At 33.7% G+C, this 15,856-nt stretch overlaps 1 protein-coding gene across 1 annotated transcript; it reads right to left on the reverse strand.

Annotated features, from left to right (window-relative positions):
* Window positions 1–1,377: 1,377 nt before the first annotated feature.
* On the reverse strand, window positions 1,378–13,721 carry LOC131147966 (gamma aminobutyrate transaminase 3, chloroplastic). The gene is made up of 19 exons (XM_058097664.1): window positions 13,514–13,721; window positions 12,056–12,198; window positions 11,710–11,794; window positions 11,445–11,517; window positions 10,504–10,601; window positions 10,109–10,201; window positions 9,578–9,651; window positions 9,451–9,489; window positions 9,262–9,350; window positions 9,105–9,181; window positions 8,935–9,009; window positions 4,168–4,215; window positions 3,980–4,063; window positions 3,809–3,896; window positions 3,624–3,702; window positions 2,898–2,988; window positions 2,721–2,799; window positions 2,371–2,486; window positions 1,378–1,569 (listed from the first exon to the last, which is right to left on the reverse strand). The coding sequence occupies exons 1-19, from the start codon at window positions 13,556–13,558 to the stop codon at window positions 1,501–1,503; spliced, it is 1,545 nt and encodes a 514-aa protein (XP_057953647.1). The 5' UTR covers window positions 13,559–13,721; the 3' UTR covers window positions 1,378–1,500.
* Window positions 13,722–15,856: the final 2,135 nt, after the last annotated feature.

Here is a 15,856-nt window from a genome sequence, read left to right on the forward strand (position 1 = left end):
GTTGAATGCTAGTTCTTTTGTATGTGTAAAATATGAATGCTAAATGGATTAAAAAAAAACTCAAATTTATATTAACTTATTGACCTTTGATCAAGCCAAATCACTAATTTTTTCTGATTTTATCCAAGCTGCGGAGTCAAACAAACTTAAAAAGCAAGCCACAATTTGTCCAATTAGTCAATTTGAGTTGATTTTTGGACTTAAATTTTATTTTTAAAAAATATATTTGGTCATTTAATTTGCATGAAAATAATATATAACAAGTATTTTGGAACAATATAATTCTCTAAGAAATTTTCTTAGTTATTAGTATTATTTATTTTTCATATATTTTAAAATTTTTTGAAATAATAATTTAATTATGTTATCATACTTAAGTCAATTAGTTGACCCAAATTAGTCAGACCAATTCGACTAATCAACCCGAGAACTAGGTGTCTAATTCACTCATAAGTTCAATTCTCAAAACATAATTTACTTAAAAAAATATTTTTCCAACTTAATTTATTAAACTAATATTACTTTCTTAACTTATCACATTTGAAGTTGAGACTAGAACTTCACTTGCTGGGCAAAGCTCGATTCACTATTGAGTGAAACTGTTGGCGCTATCACAAGCTATGGAGGATATGGGACGTGTCCCTTGAGCATTTCAACATTCATCCATTTTACATCAAATACAACACCCACTACACAAGAAATCGAATGCCATATTGGAGATCTGAGGGCATGGCACTCCCAACCTTACCTTAAAATTTGGAAAAGCTATTTCTGTGACTTGAATGTGTGACCTTCAAGTTTCGCTATAACACTCTTATTCTTGGCTCAAGAAATATACACATATATCACCATGAAGAAATGCGTTTTTGACGTCCATTTTTTGACGTCCATTTGATGAAGTGGCCAGCCTTGTGAAGCAGCAATAGAAATAATCGTACACACTGTAGCCATCTTGGCTACCGGAGCAAAAGTCTCCTTATAGTCCACCCCATACTCTTGCTTGTCCCCAAGAGCAACCAACCATGCCTTATACCGGTCCAAAGTTCCATTAGAGCAGAGCTTGATCGAGTAAACCCATTTACAACTGATGGCCTTAATATTAGACAGCTAGGAACCACATCCCATCTAAGATTATCTTGGAGAGCCCTAAGTTCCTCATCCATCACTTTCCGCCAACATTCATGTTTAACAGCCTCACAAAAGTATGTAGGAATGGGAATAGAAATTAAAGTAGCATTAAAACCATACCGATCAGTAGGGAGTGTTATAGCAAAACTTGAAGGCCACACATTCAAGTAATAGAAATAGCTTTCCTAAATTTTAAGGTATATATATAATCCGCTACAAATTCACACATCAAATGTTAGAAACTGAAAAAGCAAAGAAAAAGAAAAGCTTCATTCAAACCATGCTTTGTCTTGCAACATAGAAAAGAGTTGGAATTACATAGAAGTCAAACAATTTTTCGCCATTGTCAACTACACAAAGTCACCAATATTTCTACTGAGACTTGAGTTCCTTCACCCTTTCTTCTGTATCTTTCAGTGCCTTCCCATAGATGCTTATCATCTGGAAAATTGAAAAGTCTCAAGTACAGTTAGTCTATGCAGTTGGTTTAAATTTGTTTAATAGTTACATTTTAAAAACCACCCGATAACACTTAACAAGTGCAAGTACATGCTTCCACAAGCACCTCACATATGGAAAATCAAAATCCTCGACTCTCGTGATATAGGCAAAGAAATGTGTCATTAGAATCCACACACTAAATATGCAATAGGATTGAATTTATCACTAAATTTCTGCACATTTTTCATTCAATTCTTCATTCTATTCAATTCCATTCTCACCCATTCCACACTCAACTCATATGTTGACGACTACTTGTCATCATCAATTTCTGAAAGACATTGTAGTTCAATCTTTCAAATGTAACCAAAGCATAATTCAGTTAAAAGTTTGTTCAATGAAAAAAGCAGCAATGTTTAATATTTTCCGTATCCGTAACATGTACCATTTTGGTTCGAAGAAAGAGAATCATAATATTGAATTAAAACTTCCTAGTACAAGATTTAGTGTTCAAGAATGAAAATGACCCATGATTCAAAATTTTCATACCAATTCTTGATTCATTAGGGATTTTGTATTTTATAGTAACTATGGATGCTCTAGCAAAATATAAATTACACCAATTTTAATATGAGCAAGCAGATCCTAATTGCAGTAAAACCATATTTTTCTTTCCCATTACTGCCCCTCAATAGTTAATTAGCTCATTCCAGTCCTTCACAAAATCAATTTTCAAGATTGCAGGGAAAACTGTTAATTCTCAATGGCACAAAGATGTTTTCAAACAAAACTCGAGCTTACCTCATCAACTTCTTCAGGGGTAATTATAAGTGGAGGACACATCATTATGTTATCACCAGCAACGCGTACTAACATCCCATGCTTCTCGCACTGTGCTCCAAAATATGCGCCTATTCCTGTGAAATTCTCCATTAACAAATATAATTGGATCAGGGAAAATATGACGAACCCATTTTATTAACTATTCAAACCAGGGAAAAACTACAAATTATTATTAATTACAAATATCATGTCCCTCCCTCTCTTTACCTTCCTCTCTCTGCACTTGTGCATGTATGTAAATGCACTCACTGTCTTAAAACTATAGAAGTCAGTGTAATAATAAATAGCAAAAGAAGTATGGAACTTGCCCCATTCAGGAGGGAATATGTCATTTGGAGACTTATTATCTGTGAACTCTGTACCAAGAATCAAGCCAGTTCCCCGTATCTGCCAATTCAGATGAATGAATTATAACTCTAAATGTCATGGCAAGAGAACATTTTAAATTGACCAAACAAATTATATCTTTCAGAAACAAAACGCACCTCCCCAATAATGGGACTATCGGAATAGGCTTTTAGGCCATCTTGAAACTGCGGGGAAATGCTCTTCACTTGCTCAACAATATTTGTTTCCCTGTAAACAAATGAAAATAGCATTGCTCAGAACTGAATTTTATATGGGATCTGTGCCAAGCAAATATGTTCAAACCTAAACTATAGTTTTTATGTCAAACCTGCTGATAAACATGCATCATAAATTGCAACCCAATACTATTGGGTCCATGCACTAAAAGTGTTTCTCCTACTATGTACATATGCATATATACATATGCATATGCATGCATGTGTACATCAGTACATGTATATATGTATTCTCAACATGAACAAAGTTAAATCAGATGTCTGAAATCGTAATTATCCTCATCTCTTGGTCTGTCTATATCTCACATCTATGAGGTTCAATGAATAGATTCTACAAATTTAAACTTTTTTTAAAGATTTGGTTGTCAACCTTTGTGGATCGTGTGTCACTGTATCATATTTAACTTCTCGTTTCCCATGCAATGCACATGCATCCTAATATATACGTATGTGTATGCATGCGTATATTTATTCTCAATATGGTCAAAGTTAAATCAGATGTCTGAAATCATCAAATTATCTTTATCTCTTGGTCTGAATAAATCTCATTTGTAAGAGGTTCAGTGCTCAGATTCTACAACTTCAATTTTATTGTTTTCTTTGTAAATTTTGTAAGAAATGATTTACTTATAGATCTTCAGTGCTTCTGATGCAACTGCACAGGATACGGGATGCCCAGAATAAGTGAATCCATGAGAAAAGGTACCTGACACAAATTACAATTGAAAGCTGTTAGCAACAGCAGCAGCAAAGGCAATTGATCTTCTACAGTAATAAAGACTATTGATCTTCTAGAAATAATGAAATGATACCAAGTTTGTTGCTCTGAGAGTATATGACTTCTGCTATTTCAGGGCTCACGAGTACAGCCCCAATGGGCATGTATGCAGAGGAAAGAGCCTGAAAAATTCAAATCCAGCGGAGAGGTTATGAAACGTCTCTATAAATGAAAAGGCCATCTGCCAAATTCAACATTGTTTCACCTTTGCCATGGAGACAAGATCTGGTTTAATGTCATATTTGTCACACCCAAACATCGTACCAAGTCTCCCAAATGCACAGATGACCTACAATGAATCAAAACAAAGCATGCAACTCTGCTTCGTAATCCAAAATTATACAGCTTGTTGAGAATAAACTAGAAATGTTAAGGGCAGAATATACTGAGTACCTCATCTGCAATGAAGAGAATATCATATTTTTTTACAACAGCTTGAATCTGCATCAAATATGTAAAGGGATGATAGTTAATAGTGTTAGTACTGATGATGATGATGATGATGATGATGATGATGATGATGATGACGATATTAGTATCATTATTCACTAGAAATGAGTCTAAGCAACAAAATAAGATATTAAACAACAAATTCCACTCAAATACATCATAAAACCAGAAGAAGCCAAGGTATATGAGTCTAGGAAATCAAACTCCACTCAAACATATTCACTCTTTTCCTGAATATTTTGTAATCGTAAAGCTTGCAGAGCCAAGGTACCTGATAGCAGAAATAAAAACTCACATGCACTTATTTATTGCCAAACATGCAATAAAATATGCTATGAAAATATAAAATATGTCCATTAGCAAAACTGCACAAAATCATAATGCAAGCCCATAAAAGATTTCAAATAGCAGTTGCTAAAGCACAAGGGGCACTGAGGCACCAATTAGCACCTAGGGTATCCCATCAAGTGAAGCTACCTGCATCAGGCGCACCTGAGGCATCCAAGCATGTGCCCTTGGGCAAGGCAGCCGGCTCAATGAAGGTGTTTGATGCATATTGTCCTCATTTTTTGTTATGGTAACAAGTGTGATATTATTTTTCCTTCTGAATTACTAAAGATTTTGCGTTTCCAATGAAATTTCCACCTGAGCAAGAAAAAAAAATACTTCAAAAATAAAACTCCACAAGAATAAAATGTGAAGTCTCCCTTTGGAAAAACAAAACTGGAAGTTTTTTAGGACCCTCTAGCCCTTGCAATTTCAAGTTCAGGAACATTGCCACAAAATCAAGAGAAAATTTAGCCTAGAAATTAAAATAGAGAAAGATTATTTCAAAGCACAGCCCAAAAATCTTGGTCCAACTATGGTCAATTATACACAATTACTTGGACAAATTCTAGATTGAGTCAACCTTATATCAACTTATTCTAACTTGATATGAAAATTTTCCAATAACTTTTAACCACGAAATCAAGCCAAATTAAGGAAAGAAATTTTATACCAAGCTAGCATAAATTTTAATTTAAGAATGCAAATTCAGAAAAACACACTAGTGATAATTATGCATCAATTTAATTGACTGTGTTCTCAAAAGCTAGAGTAGGTAGCGTTCACACATGCCTCTGTGTTGGGTGTGTATCAGAACGAATGTATTCATTGAATTCAAAATTCATTATGTAACATCATATATGCATTATTAATAAAAGTTCTCTTTGCCTTCCTTGGGCGCATGCTGCACCCTGCACCTAAGTGCCATGTGCCCTTTGAAACTTAGCTATAATCAAAATGGGATTTTCCTATTTTGGCTTGTATACAAGTCATAAAAACAGACACAGACTGATGATGACTGTGACGTATATGTATAAAGCATTATTAGCCCTCTGTGGTGACATGTATAAGCATTTAATCAGCAGTCACAAAAAAAAAAATACAAATAAGGCTGGTTTCTCTAAGATCACTGTGTGAGGCACTCATCAATTATTTGTTTTGAAGTCTACAAAACAAGGATAATGACATTATCAGCTGAAATCACGTTTCCGTGTATGTACTGTAAATGCACAAAATTAACTCTTTGGCCTTGATTGTGAAATTGATTAATGTCAAACTCACACGTTCATAATTTTAAATTAAATATTATCTAATATTACATTTGCATTCTCGTGGAAGATCAAAATTGGTGGTGTGCACTCGGATTGGTCACAGAGACACAAGGCGAGATCTCAAACAATCCTGATTTTGGTATGTTCTATAGAGTTTTGGCCTTGTAGGCTTGAATCAGGGCTCGCTAAAAGGGGTCCCAACCCATCATCCTTTTCCTAAGCTACTCAAGTGTCAGCCACACATCATTCATGACCTGTGTTTTTTTTTTTTACACTGTGTCATGACCTGATTCACTCAATAATTTGTCATTTTTTCATTAACTGAAATGTGACATGGCATCCACCTTAAGGAAGAATGACATCTCGCACCCTTTTTCCTCCCTGCCTCCCTCCCTCACTCTCTCTCTCTTTGGATTCCCACTAGTTCAGGGAATCCCTTCAGCCATCGAAACAGCTGCACCTACCATAGTCCATGCTCAATCTTCTTGGAAATTGCCTGATTATTCTCTCTAAGCCTTCTATATAGCATTCACTTCTTGTGTGTGACAAAGTTCAGCTCTCCTCCCCTCTTGAGAACCTCCTCTACATTTTAGTCGCTCCAATTTGGGGGCTTGGGGTGGAGGTTGGGGGGGGGCTCTGATTTGATTGTGCAAGGACTTGGCTAAGACAAACATAGACACTCTAAAGCTTCCAATAATCAACCTACTCCAGATTGTTGGTCATCTTACAGAGGATTGTAAGATGTTGAGGAGGATTTTTCAAAGGAAAATTGCAGAAGATACTTGGTTGACAAGATAATGTTCAGAACAATCCTCTATTCACCATGATAATCGAGGTATTCATGCTAATTCTTTGGTTGGGATTCCCATTGAAAGTTCCAACAGCAATCCCACTCTTGTAGAAGGCACATCCAACTCACTAAGAACATAGAGAGAGGTAACAAAGGATGATCAGGAAATATGTACTTTCATGAAGACCATAAGTTTGAGAAATTTCTTGAACAACTTAGGATTTTCAGAAGGCTCCAAGAGAGTTGCAGCCACAGCTCTTATTCAAATATCATGCTGATAGTATAGAGCATGGTTTTAAAAAAACCCAATCAGTCATACAGGTGAACTGGTAGGTCTAATTAGTGATGTTAGCATGATATTATAATATAATTTATTTACTTATATTTTTTTATGTATCTATAATAGAAAAATAATATCATACCAATCCCATATATAATATATTTTGAAAAATATTAATTAAAACCACCTATTAACTAATTAAAACAAAATATTTGTTATTAAATTAATTTAACTATCTAAATAAAATTTCTATAACTTTTTTTTTTAAGATATTCATAAATTGTTATATTATATTTTTATAATTATATTTTATTAATAATATATTTATTATTTATATGTATGTTTGGTTATCTAGATATGTTATTTGACTCCATTACAAGACAAGAAGCATTAGCTGGCATGTAGGCAATATGCAGAGTGCTTGGGGAGGAAGTCATGGGTTCAAGCCAGCACATGCCTCTCACATCATTTCTTTTTTAACGTAAAGGGCTGGGTTAACCAGACTTTGACCCCAGTTCAGACCGATCTGTGCTAATTTGGACCAGGTCGGCCAAGTCAACAACAGTTCGTTTCACTTCCGGTTCTGCGGTGTTCACTGGATTGGCTTGGTGATAGACCCTGTCGAACTGTCCTGGTCATTCAAAACCATGGTATGGAGAGGGTAATGTGCAACTCATCAAGTGGGAAAGATAGTGAAGAGTTATGAGAATGCCATTTTTTTTTCGAATGTATATATGTGCATAATCAACCTTTATATGTGTAGAGCACAATGAATGCTTACCTCGTTTGGTGGACTTCTCTAGGGGTATGGGGGCAAAGCCCCCCTAGTATGAACCCTCTTTAATTTTTCAAAAGAAAAAAAAAATTCCCACTTACAAATTCTCAAAAAAGGGAGCTGAAAGGGTTAGTGTCTTCCAAAGTCGATTCCCCCGCAGGAGCAAAGGCCATGTGGACAAATCCCCAAGAGTCAGTCCACGAGAGATTTGAGTCTTTGTAGGCACAATAGCAAAGTCCGTGTAGGACAAACCCCATTGGAATGGAGTCCCCACAAGGGCCAGCCCCATGGGAGTTGACTCTCACAACAAACAAAGTCTACTCAGAAGGCCAACTTCACAAGAATAAACTCCTACAGGAGCAAATCCCCATAAAAAGGCCAGCCCCACTAGAGTTGACCCCACAAGAATGATTCCTCACAAGAACTACCCCCGCAAAAAAGTCAACCCCTATGAAGGACCAACCTTGCACTTAGTGTTGGCTTTTTGAGTCCGATCCCTATTTTGATGCTGACAAATCATATGTATCTTACCTATGCACTGAACTTATGAATAGGGTTAATTCTTTGCATGCATGAATGGTAAAGATACAGTTGATACCATAAGGAACTCAATGCTCACACTGTATGATAGCGTTTGGAGAAGCAAAAGGAATGAAGACCACTATTGTCAATTGTATTTGCATTTAATTTTGTTGGTCTGTATAAATTTCATTTCAAATGAGTCTGTAATAATCACTGCATGTCATGCATGTAGGTTTTGTAAGCTCAACATGACCATAGACTGACCATAAGGAACCGAATGTCATTAGGGCACCCTTCAGTTGACCTTCGGTCGACCGACGCTAGGTTTTTTAGGCTAAATTAAAATCGCCTTGGCCTTAGAAAGACCCAAGGTCCCTACACAAATGCACAACATAGTCCCCATAATCACTTGCACTATCAGGGGATTGAATTGAAATAAATTGGACTTAATAAGCAAATTTGTGGGAGGTCAGGCGACCAAAACTAGGTGTTCAAAACACCTCAGTCGACCGAACCGCTGAAAAGTCAACAGGATGACTTGGTTTCGGGCGACCGGACCAAAACTAAACGTAACGACCTCGGGCGACCGAACCCTTAAAAGGACACTTTTCACTATTAAGTGTTGCATTGTGAGATTGTTTGTTTCCACTGCCCATTGATTTGCACAACTACTTATAAACCAGCTTCTATGGTATTATAAGGTAATCTGTAATTTAATCTTTTTCTCATAACATGAACAACTCACCTTCTCAAAATAAGTTGCCGGGGGAAGTATCACACCACCTGCACCCATGACAGGTTCAGCAATGAACGCAGCAATCTGAAATTAAAAATCATACCATTTAAAAAATGAAGACCCCACATTATAATTATAACAGATTTCTAGTATAGATTGATATAATAATATTAAAATACCGTCTCTGGTCCCTCTTTGAGTATAAGATTCTCCAAATTATTGGCCAATCTGGTCGAGAACTCCTCCTCCGACTCACCTGATAGCAGTATTAATATTCCAGTCATATATTAAATATCACAAATCATAACAAAAATCTCTGAAATAAGAAGTACAAACCTGGAAGATGAAATCGCCAGTAGTGAGGGCAGTCTGTGTGCAACACAAATGGAGCAGGGAGATCAAATTTTTGATGCAGTGCTGGAAGGCTGCAAGGAGAAGTAATACCTTCTAAAAGAATTCCAAGGCTTCATAGAATATGTAACAAGGATGCACTATTGAATATGTTGCCTGTAAAATATGCCCTACCCAGAAAGACTGGCTGATATCAAAGTTGATCCATGGTACCTGAAAAAATTCAGAAAATGCATATAAAGTTGGATTTATATCAATATTAGAAAAGAGAAGGCGAGAGCAGATGAAGCAATACACTTACGATTTTGCTCGAGCTATAAATTTCTTTTTCTCAGGTCTTCCAATGGCATTGTTATAATACCAAACCAGCTTAACCTACATGAAATAATTCAAAAAAGAAAAATATGATATTGAGGTCGTTTTCTATTTTTATAATTTTATGCCAATTTTTATGCATTCACCCAATAGATGCTTCTAAATAGTTCAAAATCATCTCAGCTAAACATTTAAGAGACTGGATAATTTTGAAGTTCAGATAGTTCTGAATAATACCTACATGCTGACATCAAGCTAAATGGGCATAGTTGCCTATTCAATATAATGTGCAATATAAGTAATGCCACCTTCAAGCTTGCTCAAGTTCATGTCTATCTACTTCATTTCTCTTTCACCTATCTCAACATCGTTTCCTAATGACTATGTTTTCCCTCCCAACAACTAAATTTAAATTCCACTAAGTAGATATGATGCAAAACTATGTGGGGATGTGAAATGCTTCTTGTTATCAATATAAAATAAAAAAAATAAAAAATGTAATATCTGACAAGAAAACCTGAGAATCATTTGCTTCTGACCCGCTGTTGGTGAAGAAGGCTTTCCCCATTTTATTAGCTGTAAAAGTTTCTAGAAGATCCTTCGCAAGATCCTATGAGATCAAATGATTACTCAAGCATTAAAATTACAACATCTCGGAATATACTCCTTAAATATAATAAAATAAAAAATATGTAGGAGATGGAATCTGTGCATGTGTGCATCTGCAAGGAAGAAAGAGGGACAGAGTGCAAGAAAGAGATGTGGCAGCAATAGCTGTACTAAAAGGCACAAAATGATGCAAGATAGAAGTGATTTAGAAGAGATAATGCAGAATTCATAAATGCGATGTAAAAGAGAGCAATTCATTATCGAAAAGAACTCCAGATTTTGTGAAGTTAAACTCATCAATACCAAAGAGGGTTTTGTGGTACGATTCCAAAATGAGTGGTAAAACGGCAAGGTGTTCAATTGGGCAGTTGCAGCAGCAACAAGTCGGCGTTCATTTCCCCCTGAAAATTTCAACAATACTTAAGAAACTGAAAGTGGGTAACAAACACCCATATGGACTATGGTATGCATGTCAGGTGCAGGATGTATGCTTAGGCATTAAGAGCTTTCTAATCACCATATCAAAAGAGCAGGAACACATATACTGAATGAGATCAGGAAGAGGTGCAATTTTTTTTTGTTTTTTGGCTGAAAGTGGAAAGAAAAAAACTTATCTTCACAGCTTTTAATGACAAAAAGCTTTCTTCAATACACAGCCAAATATGGCAAAAAAGTTCATCAATTATATCATCAAACATTTTAGCACGGAATTTGTTGAAAAGCCATCAAATTTTGTAAATCAGTTGAGCCCCTTCTTTATAATTCTCAAGGTAGTTGAAACAGAGCATCTTCTGCCGCACTCTCCGATGTAAAGTGCCTTATACAAGATGTTTCTATTACATTCTTGTGTTGTCCATCCTTAATTGCAATGAACAATTCTACCAAACAAATCAAAGTACAACAACAATAACTTTCTTCGAAGTCTGCCATTAGGTATGTGCCACCAAACAAATGAGACTACTAACTGAAATACAAAATTTCAGACAAGATAAAAAAGAAAAACACAATTGAACACGATTTGCAGAATTATTTGTGAAGCCGCTATTATAATTTATAATTTTTACTATTATTACTATTATTAAAGTGGAACAGTGTTGCTCAGAATCTGTGCTATGCTAGAATTCATCAGTTAAATCCTTAATTGACAGCATTAATGCAAACAAAGAAGCCAAAAAATGTAAATAATGCACAAAAATTTGGGCATAGGAACAATGATCAAGCAATCAAGAGGGGAGAATACATACCTAAGGCTGTGCACCACAGACCAGCAAGGGAATCAATATATTTCTTCCCATTTATGTCATAAACATAGGCACCCTGCAACAGTTGATCAAACAAGTGATCAAGTAACAATAAGTCATATTGAGCAGCAAGTCAGAGTTCCAAACATTCACTATGAAAAGGTACAAATAAATGCATCTTTGCTCATTTTGACTTGAAAATGAGGTCATTTGACCTTTGATAACATTAACCTATTAGAAGAAACAGAAACATATCAGGAGAATGTACCTCAGATTTATGTATTACAAGAGGATTCAAATCAGTACTCTGCCACCCAGCTGTAAAAGGTGCCAACATATCATGACCCTTAAACCTGATATAATTAGAGATGTATGATTATCCAAACCGTGATAGGCAGAATTTACGTGTGCGTATAGCAAAACTTATAAGCTCTTGAAAGAACATATTGGTCGCGTCTAGCAATCTATAAAACACAAAATGCACATGCATATTCATGTTCTCAAATACAATAACATGCTCCTGAAAAAAAAAAAAAAGTATACATGTATATTTTGTTGGGGTTGCAAAGAGAGAAAAAGAGAATATTTACAAAGAAATAGACCTTAGCCTTTACCCTTTGCCATCTTTTATCTCATTTACTGAATCTTCCTTTTGTAAATATGCTTCTGTACCGAGCCATCTGACCAGTGAGGGAATGGGAAGCAGATGCTCCTGAAAGCTGGTAGAAACTGCAACATGTTTTTTATACGAACCAAGCTGCAAATAGAAAAAGGAAACATACAATTAGAATTGCAGGAATGCTGAGGGTGTTCCTGAGCAAACCACAAAACTAATTACTACAGTACTTTTTTAAAAATCTAAAAATATAAATTCATCACGATGATAATTCAACACTGGACAGGTATTATTGATGAAAATATTAAATTTGAACATAAAATGGCTTCCATTTTATTCAATATGCCCAAATTAGATTACAGATGATATATATTAAAATTCTATTCATGAGTAGTAGGCACAGGACGTCCAAAAAACACCCTTGGAAAATGTCAAGATACAATAATAACGGAGCCTTCACACCAAATTTACCCCTACAATATCATAGATAGTAAACCAAAAAGGAAATAAAAATAAAATAAAACATTGTGCAGGAATTATAAGGGAAGGCATCCTGCCAGTGATACCGGGAAACAGCCCTTTAAAATTAGTAGACTTCCTCTTACTTTGGGAGTGCGATTGTTTTGTAGATTCATTGACTTTAATTCTAAGGAACCTACTACAGTTCTACTCCTGCTGATCAAAAGTATGGACATGAATTTGAGTTGAACACCAGCAATTTTCACCACGTAGCCTCACTAGGCAATTTGGATAAATGACATGATTCATGAATTAAACAATTGGACCAACAAAGTAGCAGTATTTATTTATTTTTATTTTTATTTTTATTTTTTACCAATGCTATTGGTTCCAAAAGCTTTTTCCAACACTCAAAGGAATATAGCATGCTGTATTATACCCAAAAAATAAATAAATAAATAAATAAATAATAAAAAATTGCAGGCGCACTGTTATCTTCTCTCTGTCGAAGCAGGAAATCAGAAATCTGCTCCGCTTATTGATCATTTGCTTGAAATAGCAAATAACACCATGTCCGATACAAAGTAGGACACCCAGGCTTAAGTTCAAAGTTGACCAAACAAAGTGCTCTTTTGAAATTATTCAAGTGAACTGAAATCATCTCAAAAGTGTTTTCAGCATACAATTTGACGCCTGAACAAATGATTCGAAAATTAAATTTTAAAAGATATATTCTTAGCATATTCTTAAAGCTTTTTTGAAGAATATTCAATTTTGAACTAAAAGGGGATCATTAAGCTGAATCTTGGACCTTGGTCTCAGTTTAACTACCATGCAGAGGAAACTGAAAAACAAAAGTTTGATGGATGAAATAGTAACATGTCAAAGAACAAAACGTCATATCAAATCAAAGCTCACAGAAAATACTGATCCGCATACACAAAGCTCGAAGAGTAACATAGAGAAAAGATGGGTGGGTAGTGAATATAGGAAGGACCTGGGTGGATTTCAGAGTCGATCGGAGAAGATATCTCGGAATCATCTCTCTTTTTTTCACAGTCAAATTGCCTTCTACAGAGCTAGCGAGCAACCCAGCGGCCTCCCGTGGCTGCACAGACACAGAGACACGGAGAGAGAGAGATAAGGACAGCTCCAATATTCACTGAGCGTTATATAAACAACTGGTTGTATGTATATATATATATATATATATATATATATATATATATATATATATATATATATATATTCAATTCGTGAATTTAAGTATTTTAACTTTAAAGTTTTAACCTTGTCCACTCCTCCAGCTTGCAAGGGCATGGTTGTAAATTTCAAACCATAAATAAATAATTAAATAAATGTATATAGAATTAATATATTAACAACTCTAAGGGAATCATTTCTAATCATTATTTTTATTTGAATAATCTTTCTAAAAATATCCTCAATTTATATTTTATCTCATAATTAATTACAATACTTTACCAATCATTAATATATCAGTAATTTAATAATTTTTTAAGACTAAATTTTTTTTGAAAATTTTCACTATCTATTCATTATCCCTAGAAATAGGAAATTCAAAAAATTCAACACTTTTAAAATTTAAATAAATATTTTTAATTGTTTAGTGCTCCCTATAATCTCATGGATTATGTAGTAGTTTAATTAAATTTAAAATTCTTAAAAATCTCAAGAAAAATTATTTTAAATCAAGAAATTGAATTTATAAAATACTACCCCCCTTTTTTTGCCTTAATAATTAAGTATGCATTGGGAATTATTTGAAATAATTTTTTAAAATTAAATATTTTTACAGATAAAAACTAAAAAGAATGAGGCCAATTTCATTAAAATTCCAGATTAAATTATATCTTAGGTTTTTTTTTTTTTGTGATTTTCCTATAACCCACTAAAAAATTAAATAGCATGAATTTTGCTAGAGACTTTGGATTTTGAATTTTGAATTTAATTTTTCTAAAAGAAAAGTAAATGTGATTTTGCATTAGTATTTGTCTAAATATACGTTTTGAATTCCAACCTCATAACACAACAATAAGGTGTTTGCTTATATTATTTATTAAGTTTTTGAAACTCATGTATGTTCTTTTCTAATATTCAAAATTCATTTAAATAACTTAAATTTTTATGCACATATTTTTCATGAAAATATTATAATAAATTTATTCTTCGTGAATTAAAATAAAAAATGTTTAATATCTTAAATTTTCTAAAAATGTAAATAAATTAAAAACCCATTCGGAATTTATTAACTTTCATAATTTTTTAGTACCGAAAAGAGTGAAAATTCAAAGGGTAAAATTGTAATTTAATATATAATAAAATAACATATTTAATTTTCTTGGATGTATAGTGCCAGCATTTCTTTCCTACATTGATGGAGGAGCCACTCTTCCTTTCAATTGAAAGTTACGAGTAGCATGAGAGTAAATAGAACATATTTTAAAATTGTTTTAAATCATTTTTTATTTGTTTCAGAATTCAAATACGAGACTTCTACATTAAACTTTTTTAAATTTTTATTCCATCCTACGAACCTAGAACCCGATACATCTCGTCATAATGTATGTGTAAAAATAATGTAAATAGTAAAATATTATGATATGATTGTAGTACAAACTATCATTATTAGTACAACAATAAATTATTAGCGCGTTAATTATAAATGCATAAAAAAATTTGATGATGAATAAAATATATACAATACTATTTTAATATTATGGTTATTATTTTATTTTGGTATAACATTAAGCAAAAAACTATATTAAAATAATATAATATCAGCAACGGATGGTTAATCAATTCATAATTATGGCTTTTTCAAACTTTTAAAATATGAGTAGAGTTTTTTTTTTTTTTTTGCCCTAAGCATTCAAACTATTAGCCCTTTAAAATGAAAAACACTAAAAAAAACTTTGCCAAAATGCATATAATTTCTGAAAATAAAAATTTTGATTAAAAAGCATAGAGTAGCAATGAAGAAAATGATTAGCTGAATCCGTGAATAAGCACAAGTAAAAAACATAGTGTTGAAAATATAAGAGCCGTGTGAAGACAAGAAGTATGAATTATTATTAACTAATGATGGAATAAGTACAACTGTCAAAATTTATTGAATTCCCTCCAACTTTACACGTGATCCGAACTTAGCCGAAATTAGCTAAAAAGGATCGTAGCCAACTTGAGGCTAGGGCTTTCATGCCCCTACCTTATTCCTATCATTAACTCATGGTTATTAGGATCATGGGATGTTTGTTTGGATTTGGGTTTGAATTTAAATTTGAATCATTTTCTTTTTAAAAAATAATTAATATAATTT

This window comes from Malania oleifera, chromosome 2, assembly GCF_029873635.1.
Source record: "Malania oleifera isolate guangnan ecotype guangnan chromosome 2, ASM2987363v1, whole genome shotgun sequence".
Lineage (NCBI taxonomy): Eukaryota > Viridiplantae > Streptophyta > Magnoliopsida > Santalales > Ximeniaceae > Malania > Malania oleifera.

Coding starts and splice junctions, on each gene's coding strand:
- LOC131147966 (XM_058097664.1), bottom strand. CDS start 13,558: ATGATTCCGAGATATCTTCTCCGATCGACTCTGAAATCCACCCAG. Junction 4,216..8,934: donor CGGCAACTTATTTTGAGAAG/GTGAGTTGTTCA, acceptor TATTTGATGCAG/ATTCAAGCTGTTGTAAAAAA. Junction 2,989..3,623: donor GAAGCACTGAAGATCTATAA/GTAAATCATTTC, acceptor ATTTGTTTACAG/GGAAACAAATATTGTTGAGC.